Source organism: Giraffa tippelskirchi, chromosome 12, assembly GCF_054371585.1.
Source record: "Giraffa tippelskirchi isolate mGirTip1 chromosome 12, T2T-mGirTip1v1.2.pri, whole genome shotgun sequence".
NCBI classification, from domain to species: Eukaryota; Metazoa; Chordata; class Mammalia; order Artiodactyla; family Giraffidae; genus Giraffa; species Giraffa tippelskirchi.
In genome coordinates, this window is record NC_137286.1 from 102129007 (window position 1) to 102150447 (window position 21441).

A 21441-nucleotide genomic window follows, 5' to 3' on the forward strand; every position below is an offset into this window, starting at 1 on the left:
ATTCTTGCCTGGAGAATCCCATGGACAGAGGAGCCTGGCAAGCTACAGTCCATGGGGTCACAAAAGAGTTGGACACAACTTAGTGATTGAGAATGACTGTAAACTTCAAAATTAGTTCCCAGTTATATGCAAAGCCGGCTAATGTTGAAATAATAAAACATTATTATAAATCCATGATTTAAGCACCTCTGTGTTTGAGCCAAGTTCCATACCTAGCCACTGCAAGGATCATCCCAATCCTATGAGAAGTCTCTCAACAACAGGTAGGACCAGAATGTTATCAACACACAAATGCTCTTTAACGACACTTAAAGGGGAAAAGGGCCAAGAAGCCTGCTGTTCTGTATAATATTCCTAGTCAAGCCACTTAACTTTCACTGCAGCCATATTTACTGTGTTCAGACCCTTCATCACTGTTCTTACGATACAATTAACTCTTCATTATCTATTGAAAGCTCGATCAGGTTGCCTATTAATTTAAGAAAGGGACCATCCATTTAAAAAAAAAAAAGAAAATTCAAGGTGTAAAAATTTCAGTGAACCGTCTACATATAGAAAGCATCTTGGACATGAGTTTAAGCAAACTCCAGGAAAAGGTGAAGGGCAGGAAAGTCTGGTGTGCTGCAGTCCATGGGGTCATAAAGAGTCAGACACGTGACTGAACAACAAGGTGTGGAAATACAGAGAGAACCAACAGTCTCTAGGCTGGCCTATGGAGCCCCTTCCTCTGGCAGCAGCTCCCCTGAGGGGGAGGCTGGGGTCATGCCTGTGTCCTGAAAGTGAGGTCTGTACAACTGTGGTTTCCTGACTTCTGCTTTTAAGAATAGGACTATGGGATTGGACTGGGGTCCTTCTGAGAGTGACCTTGGGTCATGTATCTTTGCCAGGACCTACGTGCATGTCTTGGAAAGGATTTGGGACTGATGCTTGGCTCAAGGGAAAGGCTACCTTGTCATATAGGGGCCCACTGGGTAGTCATTCATGAAAAAGCAGTCATTAGGGTGAAAAAGAAGAAAAAAGGCCAAGAGGTCTGTACTCCTAAGAGCAGACGGCTCAGCAGTACCTGCGCCACCTACGTGTCTGTCACACAGAAATCCTGATCCCCAGGTGCTGGGGGTTGTTTAGTCACTCAGTTGTGTTGACTCTTCGCAACCATGGACTGTAGCCCACCAGGCTCCTCTGTCCATGGGATTCTCCCGGCAAGAATACTGGAGTGGGTTGCTGTGCCCTCCTCCAGGGGATCTTCCTGACCCAGACATTGAACCCAAGTCTCCTGCATCTCCTGCACTGCAGGTGGAATCTCTAGAGCTAAACCACCAGGGAAGCCCAATCCTCAGGGTCATTGAAAAGAATACCCGTGGCATCTCTGTGGACACCAAAGAGCTTAACTCAAACCCACCCAGGGTCCTGACATCCCATAAAGCCAACAACTGCCATAGGGAGGTCACACCCTAGAGGATGCTGGTTTGAAGCTTCCTGGAAGAAACTTATCAATACAAGCAGAGCACAAGAACCTCCAGGAAAAACAACAAAGGGAAAAAAGACTGAGGGTAGAGGGGAGGAGGAAAGAGAGAGCGAGCATTGGCATAAATCATAAGTGACAAAAAGTGGAAACAACACAAAGGTGCATTAACTGAGGAAGGCCAACACACTCAGTATTTTTCAGCCATAAAGTGGACTGAGGCACTGATACAGGCTACAATATGGATGAATTGTGGGTCCCCAACCTCCGGAATCTAATGCTTGATGACCTGAAGTGGAGCTCACATAATTAATATAATAATAGAAATAAAGTTGCCCAATAAATGTAACACACCTGAATTACCCCCAAACCATCCCCCCACCCCAACCCCAGTTCATAGAAACACTGTCTTCCATGAATCCAGTCCCTGCTGCCAAAAAGGTTGGGGACTGCTGCATTACAACAAATGGAAGAAGCCAAACACAAAAGGCTGCACGTTGCATGATTCAATTATATGCAATGTCCAGAATAGGCACATCTATAGAGACAGGAAGTAGGTTAATGGTTGCCAGGGGCTGGGGTTTCGGGAAAAGGGGAGGGTTTGATAACAGGCACAGGGTTTCTCTAAAAATGTTCTAAAATTGATGGTGTTTGTGGTTGCCCAATTCTGTGAATAGAGTAAAAACCACTGAACTGCATCCTTTAAAAGGGTGACTCCTATCTAGCCTATGAATTATATATCAATGGAGCTGTTATATTAAAACAGAAGTTTTTTAAAGAATAAATAATCCTTGCATTCAGTAACAGGCTTACACTGAGCTGCAGAAATTATTGTCACAAATTCTATCAGCATCTTCACTTTCAAAGGGCCGTGACAGACGGAGGACTTGGTCTGTCATTGTGAGTCCTCCACAAAAACCCCTCCTAACAGGCAGATGGAAGAGATGCTCTGTATGGCAGATCAAAGTCTCTTCCAAATGAATATGACCATAATGGGGAAATTACATAGCTCCAAAAATTAATTTAAACACTTACAAAAAACCTCTAGAAACAAATATTCAAATCCCAGGCAAAGGAGCTTATGTGTGCTTACGTCTTTTATTTTCATCAAGGCACTACATTCTGTCAAGATTTTGCCCCCAAAAAAGATAGAAACTTCTATTTGAACAACAAAAGAGATTTTGCTGCTATTAAATGCTAAAACGACGTGTCACTCTTTCAAAGTAATCCTGGTTTTCTTTTGAAAGATGAATCCTTTGAAGAACGCAAATCTTCACATTTAGAGGAAAAATGAAAAGTTGTATTTGTTCTTACCTTTTCCCCTTTTGTATTGATTCTCCTTCAAATATGACTTTGGAATGCTAGAAATATCTCAATCAACTAGAACGAGATTATGGTGCTTTATGGCTCAATACTATATCGATAACGGTCCATCCATTGTTGTCCCATGCTTCTGACATCTCAGGTAGTAAAATAAAAACTTTAAGAATGTAAATGGATATCCATCCAATTCAATATGCATTCACAGACACCACCATGGTCAAGGCACTTTAGAAGGCACTAAATTCAGAAACAAAGCAGTGGTCCCCAAGAGGGGCTCACAACCTACTGGAGTAGAGACATTTGTTGATAAATAACCACAGTCTAGAATAAGGGGACAAGCAGGACCAAGAGGCCAGACCAAGTGCAATGGAAAGAAAAGAACCCAAGAAAGGCAAAATCATCAAGTAGAATGACCCAGGGTTTTTATTCAAGACCCATTTTCTCCTTATTTTATATCTGAAGTGGGTTTTTGCTGGTATATTTATACACAGAGAACTACACATTATATGAACCAAACTATCCTTTCTAAAAAAATTTTATTACAGTTCTTCCCAGTTGCTTTTAAAAACAGTTTTTTCTTTCACAGATATTTTGTAGAGAGATGGTTCGCTTTGTTCAAGTAGCTGAGGAAGAAATCCTCTCTCACTTTACTCTCGAATAAAAGTAAACAGCAGCTGCTTTTTTCCTCCACGCTGGGAAATAATAAGCAAAAACTTTTAATGTTAAAGCTGCAACCATCCCACAGGAGACGAGAGAGACACAATTAAAGAAAGAAAGGAAGTGGAAGGTTTCAGGATTGTACTAAAGATCTGGGTTTGATGGTAACATCAAGTGTATAATCTCAGGACAGACTCAAACTCTCTGAATCCGTTTCCTCATATAAAACATGAGGACAGGACTTCCCTGATGGTGCAGTGGGTAAGAATCCACCTGCTAATGCAACACAGGGATTGCTCCCTGGGCCAGGAAGCCCCCACATGCCACAGAGCAGCTAAGTCTGTGAGCCACAACTACCGAGCCAGCACTCTAGAGCCCATGAGCTGCAACCACTGAAGCCCATGAGGCTAGAGCCCATGCTCTGCAACGAGAAGCCACTGCAATGAGAAGCCCGCACGCAGCAACTAGAGAGTACCCCCTGCTCACCGCAACTAGCGCAAAGTCTGCTCACACAGCAACGAAGAACCAGAGCAACCAAAAATAAACACATAAATTATAAAGGAAAAAAGAAAAATGAGGATAAAACCACCTACCCATTATAATGACAGAAAAGAAACTGCATCTAAAAATGCATATCCTGGGGCTTCCCTGGTGCTCCAGTGGTTAAGACAGCCGCACTCCCAGGAAGGCCTTTGAGAAAGCTGTTGGTGAGGTTTAAAGTGAGGGAATTGATGGGAAGTGAATCCTTGTTAAGGGTGGCTGAAAGTTTAGCAACAATGTTACCTGCTGTGGCATGGAATGTAGAAATTGTTAAAAATTCAGGACTCTGGCTAAGGAGATTTCCAGGCAGAGAGATGAAGATGCTACCCAGCTTCTTACTATTCTGGTAAAAAAGAAGAGTGGAGAGACAAGCTAAAGATGTGAACATAAAGTAACTGTTAAACGTTAAGAAGTTACAGCACATTGAAAATTCAAAGCATCTCTAAATGATAAACAAGATCAAAATTAAGAAACAGCTTCTGGGCAAAGATCAGATCTAGGTCACTGTCAGAAATACACATCCAATAATGAAGCAAAGAGATGAAAATAAAACCCTGTGGTGAGACTTCAGGAAAATCTAAAGCAATGCCTGAAATTATTTTGAAGTTTAATGCTCACCTCATGACAGGTGTGTCTGTCCACAATCCAGGTCACTGGCATTATTTAATACCCAGGCTGGAAAGGGAACTAGTCAAAGTTGTTTTATTTTGGTTTGGTTTGGTTCATGTTTTTCGAGCTGCAAAGGGATGGGTCTAAAGGTAAAAACGGAATACTGCTAACTGAGCAATAAGTAATCTGCAAAACCAAATAAACCTATGTATGCAGTATGTCTTTAATTGAGGTCCAAATCTTGAGTTTTACTTTCTTATAGTACTCTGAAACACTGAGACCAAGCATTTTCGCATTATCAGAGTCTAACTAGGATCTGAGTATCTGCATCTGCATTTCTGTTTAGATCTTGCTGCTTCACCTTAAGTGGCTGGATTTAATCCAGAGAATCACAAACATCAGTGATGTACTTTCCACTGTAAAAGAATAAAATCACCACTAGGGAGCGTTGACCTCTCTATACATAATTGGTCAGTGTATAAATTCCTCAAAGGCTTTGGGTAAGAAATGGAAATTGGAAAGCGGAGGGTCAGGTGCAGGCTTGAGAGAGTGTTGCAAATAGAAGGACATTTGAGGAAGGGACAAGTAATATAAATACTGCAAATGCCATACTTTTGATGGACAGATCTGCATACATTTAGAAGCTGTTTAAAAAGAGATGTCAAATACAGGTGACCTTGTACGAGGACACCTTACAGAAATGGCCGAGTTAGTCAATTATTTGTAAATGACTCTAAACCTATCAACGCTTCTAAACTGCTGTGGGTATATGTGTGGATGGAGAAAGACTTAGATTCTATATATATCCGTGATTCTCGGGGAAACCATCAGCGTCTCCAAGCTCACTGAAAGGAACAATATTTTTATGAGCAAATGCCCTTGAATCATCTGTTTTCTGATAACTGGCTGTCGCACTGCAAAACAGAGGAAAAAAATCAAAGCCCTTGCGCTCTTGGCTAAGGAAAAGACTCAGGAGATTATGATGACATAGCATCTCTATGGAATGCGTTTAACAGCACAGTTCTCAGAATTCTTCTGCAAGCCTGAGGAAACAGCCATTTCACATTACTGAACAGCACCCTAAGAGGTGCTGGTGACTAGATTTACGTGGAAAAGGAGACTGCCAGCTCGCGGTGGTGGACAGAACGCAGGCAGTTTGTCCTTTTCTTACCAAAGATGCCTTAAAGTCAGAGTCATTCAATTTGAAGAAGTACAGTTCATAGGAAGAGCTAACATTTATTGACTTCTTTCTCTTAAGCAATTTACATATTTAAACCTAGGACTAGAGAGAGAAAAGAGCTACTTACTGAGGTGGCTATTTCAACAATTTCTGAAACAGAAACAGAGGTCCTGGCTGGCAGGCAGAGGAGACGTGCAGGCTGCAGCAGACAGAAGAGCTGTCCGTGCTGCAGTAGAGGGAGTGCACGCTGACCTCCAGCTGGACAGCCAGGGCCACAGAGTCTCGGATCCCAGGAAGGAGGGGGGAGAGGCTGAGACAGGGAGGGAGACACCCCCATTGCCCTGGCCTTCATCTGCCCATGCAGCACCCAGCACCAGGAATTTACCTTCCACCTGCCCACCCCGTGCCAAGCCCCAGGGTGAGGGGAAACAGACTCCGAAAGGGTGCAAACAAATGGACTTCAAGTTCATCCAAGTCAACAGCAAGTGTGACTGATCACAAAGACTTTGAGAAGACTTTCCTGCATAACCCAAGCAACCAAAAAATCGAGAAACAAAATTTGCCCCTGAGACTACAGAGAGAATTTAGGAAACAGGAGATATCTTGAAAGAGGCACCTTTACAGAAATTTGGGAAGATGTTACAACAATAAAAGAAACAGCAATATGCTATGAAAAGACGCAATCAGACATCAGGAAGACATGCCAAAACAAGGCTTTCAAGAGAAGCGTTAGAAAATAAAGCCCAGTGAGACTGTCTAAAATGAGGAAAAGTATGAAGAAAGAGAGAATGTGTAAGAAAAATTATAGAGGCTTCCCTGGCGGTCCAGTGGTTGAGACTTGGACTTCCAATGCAAGAAGTATGGCTATGATCTCTGTTTGGGAAGTGGCTCAGGTGGTAAAGCGTCTGCCTACAATGCAGGAGACCTGGGTTCAATCCCTGGGTCGGGAAGATCCTCTGGAGAAGGAAATGGCAACCCACTCCAGTACTATTGCCTGGAAAATCCCATGGACGTAGGAACGTGGTAGGCTACAGTCCACAGGATCACAAAGAGTCGGACACGACTGAGCAATTTCACTTACTGGGAAGTGGAAACAGTGACAGGCTTTCTTTTTCTGGGCTCCAAAATCACTGCAGATGGTGACTTTAGCCATGAAATTAAAAGACGCTCACTCCTTGGAAGAAAAGTCATGACCAACCTAGACAGCGTATTAAAAAGCAGAGACATTACTTTGCCAACAAAGGTCCATATAGTCAAGGCTGTGGTTTTTCCAGTAGTCATATATGGATGTGAGATTTAGACTATAAAGAAAGCTGAGCACCAAAGAATTGATGCTTTTGAACTGTGGTATTGGAGAAGACTCTTGAGAGTCCCTTGGACTGCAAGGAGATCCAGCCAGTCCATCCTAAAGGAAATCAGTCCTGAATATTCATTGGAAGGATGGATGCTGAAGCTGAAACTCCAATCCTTTGGCTACCTGATACAAAGAACTGACTCATTTGAAAAAACCCTGATGCTGGGAAAGACTGAAGGTGGGAGGAGAAGGTGATGACAGAGGATGAGATGGTTGGATGGCATCATGGACTCAATGGACATGAGTTTGAGTAAACTCCAGCAGTTGGTGATGGACAGGGAGGCCTAGTATGCTGCAGTCCATGCGGTTGCAAAGAGTTGGACACTACTGAGCAACTGAACTGAACTGAACTGCCTGGGAAGTTAAGACTCCACATGTCTCTCAGCCAAAAAAAATCAAAACATGGTAACAAATTCAATAAAGATTTCAAAAATGGTCTATACGAAAAAAAAATTTTTTAATGAAAGAAAAACTAGACATAAGTCACCACTTTGGGAGGTCCAAATACCAAATAATAGAAATTCCAGAAAGACAGAGAAAACAGAGAAGTTGGACTGAACGAGAACGTAAGAAGATGAGATGACTGCCCAAAGCTGAAGGGAAATACAGTTTAGCAAGTCCTAGCAAGATAAATCAATTTACCGTCCCTTCCTTCCCTCTACCTCTCTGAGTTCCTCTCTATCTCTGTCTGCCGCATTTCTGTCTCTCTCTCATCTGCTCTCACTCTCTCTATGACACACAGTGCACACACACACAGGGACTTTTTAAAACACCAAGGATAAGAGAAGATTCTAAAGCTTTTGGAGAGAAATATAAGCAGGTCTGCTACCCCCACCCCCCAAAAATTCTCAGATAGGCACCACGCTTCTTTTGAGCAACACTAGGAAGTCTGCTTGTTTTGAAAGAAGCTCATTTTCAACCCAGAAAATGCTATTTGATCTAGATTTGATCTGAAACTAAAGATAGTTTCAGAAAGGCAAAATCTCAGCGAGTTTGCTTTCCTTGAATTCTCTCTGGAAATTACCAAGGAGGTACCCCAGCAAAATAAACAAGGAAACAAGACATCCATCCCAGGAGAAAGAGGAAGGGAAGTTCCACAAGAACAACAGCAAATCCTTCACTCCTTCACACCACACTACACCCGAGACACTTTCCTGCCCCCCAACTTGGGGTTAGATCCCCTCCTCTGTTCTCCTGGGCCCAGAAGACTTTGCGGTCACAGCACTAAATCACACCGCATCGTAACTGCCTGTGGATCTCGTCTGTTTTGTTCATGGTTGTATCCTAAGGGCCTAAAACAACTTGACACACAGTAGGTGCTCTATATTTGTTATGTATACTAACAGTGTTTGTCCAAATAAGTAGAACAGTTGTTAAGCCTGTGACCCACCGCAGAGCCACTCTGGGTACTGGCTGAGGAAATTTGCGTTTGTAATAATTCCTGCAGGGCATTATTAGGCATGCTCAGTCGCAACAAAAGTAAACCAAAGTTGGGATGGCCAAATAAAAAGACATCCACTACCAATGTCCATTTCAGCAGTATGTAGTAACGGTGATACTGAGAGATAAACTATTAATAATACAAATGCCAGAACAAACTGAACGTTCTTCGGAAGCCTCCGCGATATGTCCCAAGGTCATCCAATGTCATTAAGACTCCAAAGGAACCACAGTTACGCCATGTGCTCCTTGACCACATGTGCACGTGTCTGTGCTGAGTCGTGTCCGACTCTTTGTGACCTCAGGGACTGTAGCCCACCAGGCTCCTCTGTCCATGGGATTCTCCAGGCAGGAACACTGGACTGGATTGCCATTTCCTTCTTCATCTCTGTGACCATCTCAGGAATTTCACTGTTGGTTTGTCTTTACAGGGATGTTTTCCCGTCTGACTTAAATTTTTCTTGGTAGATGCCATATAGTTTTCATGAAATTAAGTAAAACCATGATAAAAATAATGATATGGCACTTAAATGATGCCAATAAACTATTTTCATTCTATTTTTTATTTGGCGGGGAGAGGCTTCTCAGGTGACTCGGTGGTAAAAAATTTGCCTGCCAATGCAGGAGACATGGGTTTGACCCCTGGGTCGGGAAGATCCCCTGGGTCACAGTCTGAACAACAAAACAAAACACAGTCCCCCTTCCCTGGCAGCGAGCACTACGCTCTCTTCTCCACTGGGGCGTTTTTAGAAACAGGAGTCTATTCTCATTGCCTCCACTCCCTCACTTTTCATTCACTTCTCAACTCACTAATATGTGACTTCCGCCCCCATGTTCTACTAAAATTGCTCATTCAAAACTAGGTCACCAACTGCTTCCTAATTTCCCACCCCAACCGCCTCTTTGCATTTTTACTTGTCCCATCTCCTATGAGACAGATTTGACCATTTTTCTGCCTTGGAGGCTCCCTCTTCATTAGACTAAAGCACCGCATTTTCCCCCACGCCCCCCACCAGCCATCCATCCTGCGGTGGGTGTCCTGCCTCTTGCAGGCTTCTTCCTTCAGTTACCCCTCAGATGTGGGCACACGGTCCCCTCGTGACCTTTTCCTTACTCTCTTCTCCCTCTCTTACCCGTCTGCTCACATCGAGGCGGGGACAGACTTTCATGTTGACCTTTGGCGTAGACCTCTCTCCAGTCCCCATTTCTGCCCTTTGGAGATTTCTACCCAAATGTCCCCCAAGGAACCTGGAGCTCCGCCTGTGCCCAGTGACTAAGTGGTATCCACCCCCACCCCATAAAGCATTTTCCAGCACTTCTGACTGAGTAATCAGTCCCTGTAAGGGATCTGCATCACCAAACTCATGACCTCTCTCTCTCTGACAGGTATATGCATGCTACCTTTACCCCTTCTGGTGAACTCCTATTCATCCTGCAAAACTCATCTCATCTCATCTGGAAAAGCCTTCCAGAGCCCCTACCTGCCCGAGTTGAGTTGGGTACCCCACTCACATGCATTCTGAAAATCTCTATCAAATGCATCTCTCTTCCTATTGTAATTACTGCTGTCTCTCTAAATATTTTTGCCAAGTTTGGGCTATATATTTTAATCTGTGCATCCCAAACACAGACCAGCACCTGGCCCACACCAGGTGCCCAGAAAACCTCTGCTCAACAGCAGAATGAGTAATATGTTGGAAAAAGGAATGATGTGAACATCTCAAACACTGGTGATTCTCTGAAACTGCAGTCAGCAAACTACAGCCTGCAGGTTGGCCATTTGTTTCTGTAAAAAGAGCTTTACTGGAACCCAGCCATGCTCATTCACTTGGCGTGGCTGCTTCTGCTCTAATGACGGCAGAGTGGAGTAGTTCTAACAGCGGCTGTTTGGCCCACGAAGCTTAAAATATTTACTATCTGTCCTTAATTTGCCTGCTTCTGCTCCAAATCATCTCAGCACTTTATCAACTTTCCCTAATGATGAAAAAAAAACCAAGAGCTCCCACTGCTGCTGCTACTGCTAACATTCACTCAATAGATATTGCAGTTCTAAATGCCTGTTCTCACGGACTGGGCTTCCCTGGTGGCTCAGATGGTAAAGAATCTGCCTGCAATGCAGGAGACTCTGGTTCAATTCCTGGGTCACAAAGATCCACTGGAGAAGGGATAGGCTACCCACTCCAGTATGCTCAGGCTTCCCTTGTGGCTCAGCTGATAAAGAATCTGCCTGCAATGTGGGAGACCTGGGTTCGATCTCTGGGTTGGGAAGGTCCCCTGGGAAAGGCTACCCACTCCAGTATTCCACCTTGGAGAATTCCATGGATTGGATAGTCCATGGGGTTGCAAAGAGTCAGACACAACGGAGTGACTTTCACTTTTTCTCATAGACTATACACTGCAGTGAGGTGAGAGATGGCCAGTGTGCAAAGGCAAAATAAGATAATTACAGGCCATGATATAAATCGGTGAAGGAGACAAATAGGAAAATGTTAGAAAGTACCTGATTGGGAAGGGGCCTTGAATAGGGGGATCACAGTCAGGTTTCTTTCCGGGGCCATGACATTTATGTCTTTTTAAGAATTTTTTTTGATGTGGGCCACTTTTAAAGTCTTCATTGAATTTGTTACAATATTGTTTCTGTTTTATGTTTCGGTTCTTGGGCATGAGGCACGTGGGATCTTAGTTCCCCGACCAGGGATCGAACCTGTACCCCTGCACTGGGAGGTAAAGTATTAACCACAGGACCACTAGGGAAGTCCTTGGAAACATGACATTTATGTTGAAACCTGAAGGAGAAGACAGGGCCAGTCTTGGAGTGTGTGGGAGGAAGTGTGTTCTAGAAGGCTTGCTGACCACAGAAGCCTTTTGTCAGAAAGGGGTTGAAATGCATAAAGGACTGAAAGGAAGCCATGGGGTGAGGGTATGGAGACCAGCATGAAAGGAAAGAAAGAGATACAAACGGGCTCCAGCAGGGAGACCTGATCTTGGAGACCTGGGAGGCCAGGTGAGAGATATTGGATTCATTGATTACATTCCAAACATCGGTCACTATATGAAGAGCTTCCATTTTGATATTATCATGACCGCTCAGACTTTCCAAAAATTACTACTGTGCTTATGTTTTAAATTGTTCCAAATAAGTTTACTTGTTTTTCAATATATGTTACATTAACTCAATAGCCCTACGTTTTAAAATTTGGCAAGATTCAACCTGCCTTTTGAAAAAATTTACCAAAGAGGCAAGTTTACCCAGTATGTTGAGCTCTAAAATAAAATTTACTTTAACAAGAAGAATTCATAACAAAATAAGTTGAAAAAAACTGTCTCAACTTACCTTTTCTGATTGAACTTCTCTGGTTATTTCTAGAGTAAAGTATTCTCATCTTGTCTTTTAAAAACTTCTATTCTGACACTTTAACTATCCCTATCAAAAAATATTATAGTTCTCTCAGGGTGCGCTAGTTGACATGAAACTGCCATGCTTTCAGCAACGCTGGGTATATTTCTTCCCATGAATACAAATTATATCCTGACACGGTGTACACTATATAAGTTAACAATTTTTACATAACATATTAGGCCATGAGAGATGTTTTTCAGAAAAAAGGAACATAAAACATATAAATTTACTAAAAAAGCATTACAGTAAAGAACTGCCTTTTTAACTCCTTAGAAGTGAAGGATCTAATAAAAAATTGTGTTTTCTTAACAAATTGTTTTTATATTCAATCTTAGGTTTCACTAAGACAAGATTTTATATCCACCTAGAGGGAAGTAACTGGGGCTTCCCCAGTGGCTCAGTGGTCAAGAATCCACCTCCCAGTGCAGAAGACACAAGAGACTAGGGTTCAATTCCTGGGTCAGGAAGATCCCGTGGAGGAGGAAATGGCAACCCACTCCAGTATTCCTGCCTGGGAAATCCCATGGACAGAGGGGCCTGGTGGGCTACAGTCCCATGGGGTCACAGAAGAGTCGGAAAGGACTGAGCGATTCAACAACAAAGGGAGGTAACTAGCAGTCCTGCTGTTGACCTTTGAGTACTTAAACAGCATCTTGAGTTTGACAGTGAAACGTCATAGGTTTATGCCTGACTGTAGAGTCAGAAAACATCACACACAAAACAAGAAATTATGTACAAAGTAAGGAACTGCTTAGGTTTATTTTTCAGCAGAGGCACTTCAAGATCTTTAAAATTTAAAGGGTCTTAGGAAAGAGTACTAATTTATAACAAAGAAACTGGGAGAACATGCTTTGTGGACTAGCTTGTATTTATAGCATATCTGGTACTTTTAAGACACATTAAAGCCACAATGCTCCCACATAAAGTGGTAAAGAACCCTCCTGCCAATTTAGGAGACATAAAAGATGTGGGTTGGATCCATGGATCAAGAAGATCCCCTGGAGGAGGGCATGGCAACCCACTCCAGTATTCTTGCCTGGGAAATCCCATGAACAGAGGAGCCTGGAGGGCCATTGTTCACAGGGTTGCAAAGGGTCAGACACAACTGAGCGACTAACACACACACACACACACACACACACACACGGGCTGGGTAAGGGGTCCCAGTGGGAAAGTCTACCGTGGAGGACTCAGAAGAAATTGTGCAACAGCCAACACAGGAATGTGAGCCTATGGAGAAGGCAAATGAAGAGGGGAGCCTGATCGCTGCCACTCCCTCTGCCTGGAGGCATGGTCAATGCCAGAGCAGATGCAGGAGGGGCTCAGAGTCTGTCCATCACAGGGAGCTGAAGACACAGATCAAGGTCTGTAGAGTTGAGGGCAGTGTGGGGGGCAGGGAAGGGAGATAACACAGACAAACTCTCCCCTAGAGCGTGCTCTCAACCTGGGACTTGAGAGAGGTCCTGTTGACGCAAAACTCCGATCACACTGCCCCACCTCCCCGCTTCCAAAGCCTCCAATGGTTTCCTCACTCAGAGCCAAAGGTTGGTGACCTTCTGAGGCCTCTTGCAAGCCCCTCCATGCCAATCACCTGTCTACGCCCATTCTCAACTCCTCTTCCTGCCCCCTCACTCAGCTCCAGCCTCCCTGGCCTTCCTGCCACCCCAGGGCCTTTGCACTGGCTCTTTCCTCCCTGCCCTCCTTTGGCAACTGGCTTAAAGGTCATCTCTCAGGGAGGCCTTTCCCAACCACTTTATTTAAAATTGGACTCCTGGGACTTCCCTGGTGGTCCAGTGGCTAAGACTCCACGCTCCCAATGCAGGGGGCTCAGGTTCCATCCATGGTCAGGGAACTAAGATCCTGAGTGCCATGCAGCATGACCAAAAAATATATATACATAAATGAAAACAAAACAACAGCAAAAAAAAGCCATAGAAACATAAAGGGAGCAGAAAATGCAAGTAGATGCTTAAATAAACATTTACAACTATTTCTTCAAAAAATAAAATTGGAATCCCCCTTCTTCCTGTCCCAAACTTCCTGCGTGTCCTTCTCTGTCTCATTGTCTTCAATACTAGTAAAGCCTGGCATGCTGCAGCTCATGGGGTCGCAGAGTCGGACATGACTGAGTGACTGAACGACTGCTCCCAATAAACAATGTGATTTATTTATCCACTAAAAAAAAAAAAAAAAAGTGTGCCACTCCCATCCTAAAATTCTAAAACAAGGACCAGGAATTTTGTCTGTTGTCACAGCTTTATCCCACACCTAGAACAAGGCTGACATGTAATAGCCCCGCAGCACTAATTGTTGAATGAGTGACTGAATACATAATTAACCTGCAGCAGTCCTGTAACAGCAGGTAGATCCATCATAATACACACACATCATGGGAACCGGTAAAAAATAATCTGATTTTTATAGCAGTGCTTGCCAAGAAAACAACTAACCACTATGACAACCAGTAATCACCTGCTGCTGCTGCTGCTAAATTGCTTCAGTCGTATCCGACTCTGTGCGAACCTATGGACAGCAGCCCTCCAGGCTCCTCGGTCCACAGGATTCTCCAGGCAAGAATACTGGAGTGGGCTGCCATTTCCTTCTCCCAATAATCACCTGAGTAAATGACAACTCACAAAATGACAAACAGATTAAAAAATGTTTCCTTCCACTAACAATAAAAGAATTGCAGGAACTTCCCTGACGGTCCAGTGGCTAAGACTCCACGCTCCCAATGCAAGGGGCCTGGGTGTGATCCCTGGTCAGAAATCCCACATGCTGCAACTAAGAGTTTGCATGCCACAACTAAGACCCAACGCAGCCAAGTAAAATACAACATTTTTAAAAAGAAATATAACAATAATAGCAGTAGTAGTGATAATCACTGTAATGGTAATACTCAACACTGGGCATTGAGAAGCACTTTCAACAACAGTATGAAAATAATTATTACACGTTTTTTAGAAAATAAGTCAGCCTTAAAAAATGTTTGGAATATGTGTTTATGCAATAATTATACTTCAGATAATCTAAGAGAAGAATATGAAAGAAAACAAATTCAAAGATTCAAATTACAACATTATGGAAGACAGTGTAGAATGAGCAAAGCCCAATTTGCATAAGTAAATCCTGATTCTATTCCCCACCCATTCTCCTACCTCCTCCAAGAGGCTGCCCAGAACCACCTTTGTCCCATTCATATAACACTCTAATGGTTGCAATTTCTCAAAGCTCTGTTTCTCGCTTTCCTAACACTTATCACAATCTCTAATGATGCATTCATCTTTGTGCTTTTTTACTGTCGATTTCATCCATTAGACTAAGTTGTACAAAGGCAGGAGTTCTCTGCTCACTGCTGCTGCCCTCGATTTACAACTGTTAGAACATAATAAACACTCAGAATTTGTTAAAATAAATAAGTGAACAAAACAGAATCTCATGCTGCCATTACAATATTTCTAAAACACTGACAGCATAGGAAATGCCTAAAATATAATATTAGTAGGAAAAATCAAAATTCACATTCAGTATTAATTCAACTACTAAAACAAGCACAGAAAGAAACACGTGGGAAGAAAAATTTCCATAATATTAACTCTGGCTGGATGCTAAAAATATAAGTACAGTGACTTTCTTCTTTATACTTTTCTGTATTCAAAATTTTTTACAACAGGTATGTATTATTTCCATCGTAAGATAGGACAGAAATAAAACGTAGGGGAAATAACATGAGCAGAAGAAGGGACAGAGAGACAGAAAGAGAAGAGCAGAGAACATCAAGGGGGGACATAGTCGAGCCAGTGCAGAACAGGTCAGGGCTGGGGCAGGTGGCAAGGCCATTCTGTGGGCAAACATGGGTCATTCAAGACGTGTAAAAGCTGAAAAGAGTGATATGGTCACTGCTGTACTGCAGGAAGGTCTCTCTCCACAAATTCATTCCGCTACAGACATACCTCATTTTATTGCACTTCACAAATGCTGCATTTTTTAATAAATCAAAAGTTTGTGGCAACCCCCCTCGAGGACTCTACCAGTGCCATTTTCCAACCAGCATTTGCTCACTTCATGTTTCTGTGTTACATTTTGGTAACTCCCAATATTTCAAACTTTTAAATTACTATTATGCTTGTTATGCTGATCTGTGATTGGTCATATTTGATGTTATTAGCATGACTTGTTGAAGGCTCAGATGATGGTTCAGATTTTTTACAAATAAAGTAGCTCTTAATTAAGGTAGATACATTGCTTTTTAATACATAATGTTATTGCACATTTAATAGACTCCAGTGCTTCCCAGATGGCTCAGTGGGTAAAGAATCTGTCTGCAATGGAGGAGAAACAGGAGACACGAGTTCAATCCCTGGGTAGGGAAGATCCCCCGGAGGAGGGAATGGCTACCCTACCCACTGCAGTATTCTTGCCTGGAGAATCCCATGGACAGAGGAGCCTGGTGGGCTACAGTCCAAGGGGTCACAAAGCGTCGGACAGGACTGAGAGACGGAGCACACAGCATGAACATAATTTTTAGGTGCACTGGGAAACCACAAAGACAAAAACAAAAACCTCAAAACTCGCTTTATTGCAGTGAAGCAAATACTGGAACTGAACCCACAGCATCTCCAAGGTGTGCCTGTATCTATTTGTGCAAATTAAGTTGTGCTGAAACACAGCTGCACCCTTGCATGCACATACTGTCTCTGGCCACTTTCATACTAAGTAGTTACAACACAGATCATTATGGCCCTGAAAGCCTGAAATATTTATTAATACTATGTAGCCCAGGGATGGCGGAGCCTGATGGGCTGCCGTCTATGGGGTCGCACAGAGTCGGACACAACTGAAGCGACTTAGCAGCAGCAGCAGCAGCAGCCCTTTACAGAAACAATTTTTTGAACCCTGGTCCATAAGATGTATCAGGGAAGGGAGAAACTAAAAGCTGTAAAGTGGTGATTACAAGGGCCGTCATTTTAAGGGTGACGAGGAAGAAGACAGTGGTAGATAGAGGAGTCTTGAGGCCGTCATTTTAAGGGTGACGAGGAAGAAGACAGTGGTAGATAGAGGAGTCTTGACAAGTGTCCATATCTACAATCAAACGGAAAAACAGGAAAAGGCCCTTCTAAAGAAGGAGAGGCATTCTTACTTTAGACAGCTATCCTCATTTTATTCGCTTACTATTTTAAAGCACAGCAGGAAAACCAGTCCCTGCTGCATTGGTTACCTGCAGGGTCAGAATTGTAGAGACTGGCAGCTGCGGCTATGGTTCCCGGTGGGTGGATGGCACTCGCTGAAGACCTCTGACTCGCAATCAGGATCCTGCTCTTGGCGGACGGTAAACGTGACATCGCACCCAATCCCAGCTGGGGCTTAAGGAGCATGGCCGATCGATAGAAAGTTGGGGGAACTTCATAGTGAGTATAGGGAGGAGAACAAAATTCTTCTTTTCCAGGGCGTTCTGCAACCTAGGATAAATGACCAGAAGCTCAATCAGAAAACCGCACATCATAGGATGAGCGCTGAACCTCGTCCTAAGACCAAGGCTCCGACAATGACCACTCTGGCATCACTGAACTGCTCCATCACCCATCACTTACCTTCTCTGGGCCCAGGGTCTTCATCTCTAAGTTGACCGCAATGGGATGATCCCTTCGGTCTATGCTGGTTCTAATACTCTATGAATCTACATTCCACTGGGAGAAACAAGAACTCCCTCCATAAGATTTTTAAATTTTATCGTTATGAAATCATTGGAATTTGTGCAAGTAGTCACTCTATAAATAATGTCAATGATGCAAGACAAGAATTTAGCAGATGTTCATGGAATTATGAAAGTTTCATTATTCCTAAGGAGAAAAGGCACAGTTTTTCTGGTGACCTTGTCTTACAATAGGTTGATGAACTTTATCAATTTAGGTTAAGTCTTTATTAGGCTACTTAGGAAATAAACTATGCATTGTTAATGAGGGAGGAAAGGTTATTTAATGGAAGAATAGAGAAGTTAATGGAAAGATGTGTTTTCAGGCCTCTATATTCTGTTGACATAATTAAAAATGAGAGACTGAATTACCTCTGATTGTCTTCCCTAGTATGATGGTGCCTCCAGGAATGTTTGAGCAAGTTTCACTAGAATGGAAGTTTTGGGGCAGAGTCTTGTTGACTGTTGAATTCATAGCACCTAGAACAATGTCTAGCACAGAGCTGAAATCAACAAACATCTATTAAATAAAGGAATCATGTTTCATTCTTTCCTGAATCCAATAACATAACATCATGTTATCATGTTACTATTTCCTGTGGTTAACAGTTTGGATTAGAACACAATGGATGGCTACCTTACACATATGCAATCATATGGCTACCTTTTATATATGCAATTCTGTACTCACAAAGCCTGTTCATAGTATCAGTGTTTCCTCATGCTAGATATGAAAAACATAAGTCACTGAAAAATAATCTTACTTCCTTTAAGTTAAAAAAAATAGAGTCAGAGGCTTATGAAAAGACATACATGTTAATTAAGTCTACTCTACATCACAATACATTTTACAAGTCAAACCCCTATCTATTCAGGAATCACAGGCATTTAACAACATTCTTTAACAGGGGCTATAAAGCTGTAATCCAGGCTGTTAAAGAGACAAACCCTTAATTTAATACTGTTTTAATGTCGAAATAGATATAAGTTCTCTTTAAATTGACATTATTGAAACAAAAGATGAGGCCTTTAAAGTTTTATCATAATCACATTGTAAAATATGTATGATCGTTACAGTCGATAGACGGAACTCAGGCTCCAGCAAATTATATTCCTATGAAAGAATATTCTACATCTGCTCTCTGATAAAATTTTTACTATTTCTACTTACTCTCTATCAATCTTTGGCATTTCAATTATACTCATATTCCCCCGATTTTTAAATTTTAGTGTCTAAATGTTTGGTGCCATTGTTCATGTCTTTCAGCAGGTGCTCTCATGAAGAAATTATCATTTCTAACCTACATCTGTTGGGTTTTTCAGATTGCAATGTCTTATCTCAGTAATGATTCCATTTTTTTAAACTGGATAGGTTTCATGGGTCAAAATTCATCATGCCATCATTCAAAAACGACCTTAACAATTACAGGAACTTCGATGCCTGTCATTTTGTTGGGTAATTTGTCTCTGGTAAGATAACAAAAAGTATTCCTTAGATGCCTAATCCGTGCATTTTTAATAAAACAAGAGCATCGACAAAAACGCTTCACACTCTTTTCTTTCATCTTTATTGACAAAACACAGCAGGTGTCACTGCACAGTCATAGACACAGAGAGATTAACCTCAAATGGAGTTTTTTTTTCTCCTCCTTCTCCAATGCAGTATTTTTAGGGAAATAATTTTAAAAGCAAACTACAGAATCCTCATGATTTCAAATTTTCTAAAATCATTTCAGGCACACAAGCAAATAGGTTCTTACTGTAGCCTGAAGAAAGGGTCTGGGCCCTAGATTCTCTGATTATGGCAGAAAACAGTCCTCAGATCGAGGGGCTGGTGCCCAGTGGCACTTCTGTCCCCGCGCTAACGGGGTCTTTCCCAACCCCTCAGAGCTGCATGAACACTCAAGCCACTTTGTGAAGACTTGGGATGGCTTCCACACGGTTAAGACTACAGAATATCTGTGGGAGTGGGCAGGGAGGAATGTGCATCTAATATAGAAATTACTCTCTATTTTATGGAAGGACCAGAAGCAACAAAGATAGAAAATACACACAAGAAACGATAAGATGGGTCAGAGAGAAAGAACAGTAACAGGATTCTTGTCTACATCTCCAAATACAGTTTTTCTCACAAATGTGTTTCTCAGAGAAAAATCTGGGGTATCTTTTTGGGGGGAGAAGGTGGCACAGAATTACTTTATTTGAAGAACTAAATGAAGCGTGCTCAGTCGTGTCCAACTCTTTGCCACCCCGTGGACTGTAGCCCTCAAGGGTCCTCTGTCCTTGGAATTTTCCCGGTAAGAATACTGGAGTGGGTAGCTAGTTCCTTCTCTAGGAGATCTTTCCAACCCAGGGATCAAATCCTAGTCTCCTGTATCTCCTGCACTGGCAGGCAGATTCTTTACCACAGTGCCACCTACAATTCCTTAAATGAAAATCCGTCATGAAGTGATATTTTGAACAGAGAACTACAGAATGTGAAGGAGAGTCTTTCAGGTATCTGAGAGAAGAATATTCTGAGCAGAGGGAATTGCAAAGGCCCTGAGACAGCAAAAGGAGCGGGAAGGAAGGACAGGTGGTCAGGAAGTGAAGGAGCCAGACGGAGGGCAGCTGAGCCACCCTACCAGCTCCAGTCCATGTAGACAGAGGCCTGGGCAGACCTGGAGAGTGTCAGAGAGAACACTGACCTGGTCTCACTTTCCTTTCAATTGATTGCTGGCTGTCATGAGATTGAGTCCAGAGAAAACCTGCTTTCTGGGCTCTGGGAGAACGCCTGGCCCTAGCACCGTGGTACTGAGAGGGCTGCACAGTGAGGACTCGGGTGGCCATCTCAGTGCTGCCCCTGTTTTGTGGCTTTAGATGAGGGACTCAGAGCTCTCCAAATCTGCTTCCTCATCTGGACAATGATGAGAGCACCACAATCCCGCCCTCCAGAGAATCACAGCAAGGATTAGTGAAGATGGGTAGGCAAAGAGGAAATGGGATGCTATGTGCTCCCAGTGCATAGCAGGCACTCAACTAAATGCTAGCTGTAATTATTGTTTTGACTTAAAACAGAGCCCATGCCTATCACGTTATTTTCTACTCACTGTACTGTGTACAAACGTGAAAGTCTCCCATAGGGAAATATTCTCCTTCAGAAGAGGATCAAGTCTGAGCAATCTGAACAATATATTCATTTGGGTTTTTTTTTTCCCCACTACTTTATAGAAGAATTGTGCTCACTTATCAGCAAGGAGATCAACCTAGTCAATCTCACTGACTCAGTGGCATGAGTTTGAGCAAACTCCAGGACACAGTGAAGGAGAGGGAGGCCTGGCATGCTGCAGTCCATGGGGTCGCAAAGAATCGGACATGACTAAGCGACTGAACAACAACAAAGGAAATCAACGCTGAATATATACTGGAAGGACTGATGCTAAAGCTGAAACTCCAATACTTTGGCCACCTGATGCAAAGACCTGACTCATTGGAAAAGACCCTGATGATGCTGGGAAAGATTGAAGGCGGGAGGAGAAGGGGGCGACAGAGGATGAGATCGTTGGATAGTATCGACAACTCAATGAACATGAGTTTGAACAACTCAATGAACATGAGTTTGAGCAAACTCTAGGAGATGGTGATGGACAGGGAAGCCTGGTGTGCTGCAGGCCATGGGGTCGCAAAGAGTCAGACACGACTGAGCGACTGAACAACAACAAGAACAATTTAAATATGGAAGCCAATTTAAATGCTTTTCTAACTTTTATGTATTACGTCAGGTAGAATTTAAAAGAATCCCTTT

At 42.8% G+C, this 21441-nt stretch overlaps 1 protein-coding gene across 1 annotated transcript in view; it reads right to left on the bottom strand.

Moving 5' to 3' along the window:
- The window catches only part of MTUS2 (microtubule associated scaffold protein 2), a 369436-nt gene that overhangs the window by 227119 nt on the left and 120876 nt on the right, over window positions 1-21441 (bottom strand). Inside the window, exon 4 of the mRNA XM_081549337.1 lies at window positions 17184-17424. Within this exon, the coding sequence (XP_081405463.1) occupies window positions 17184-17424 (241 nt within the window). The remainder of the gene's footprint in view (window positions 1-17183; window positions 17425-21441) is intronic.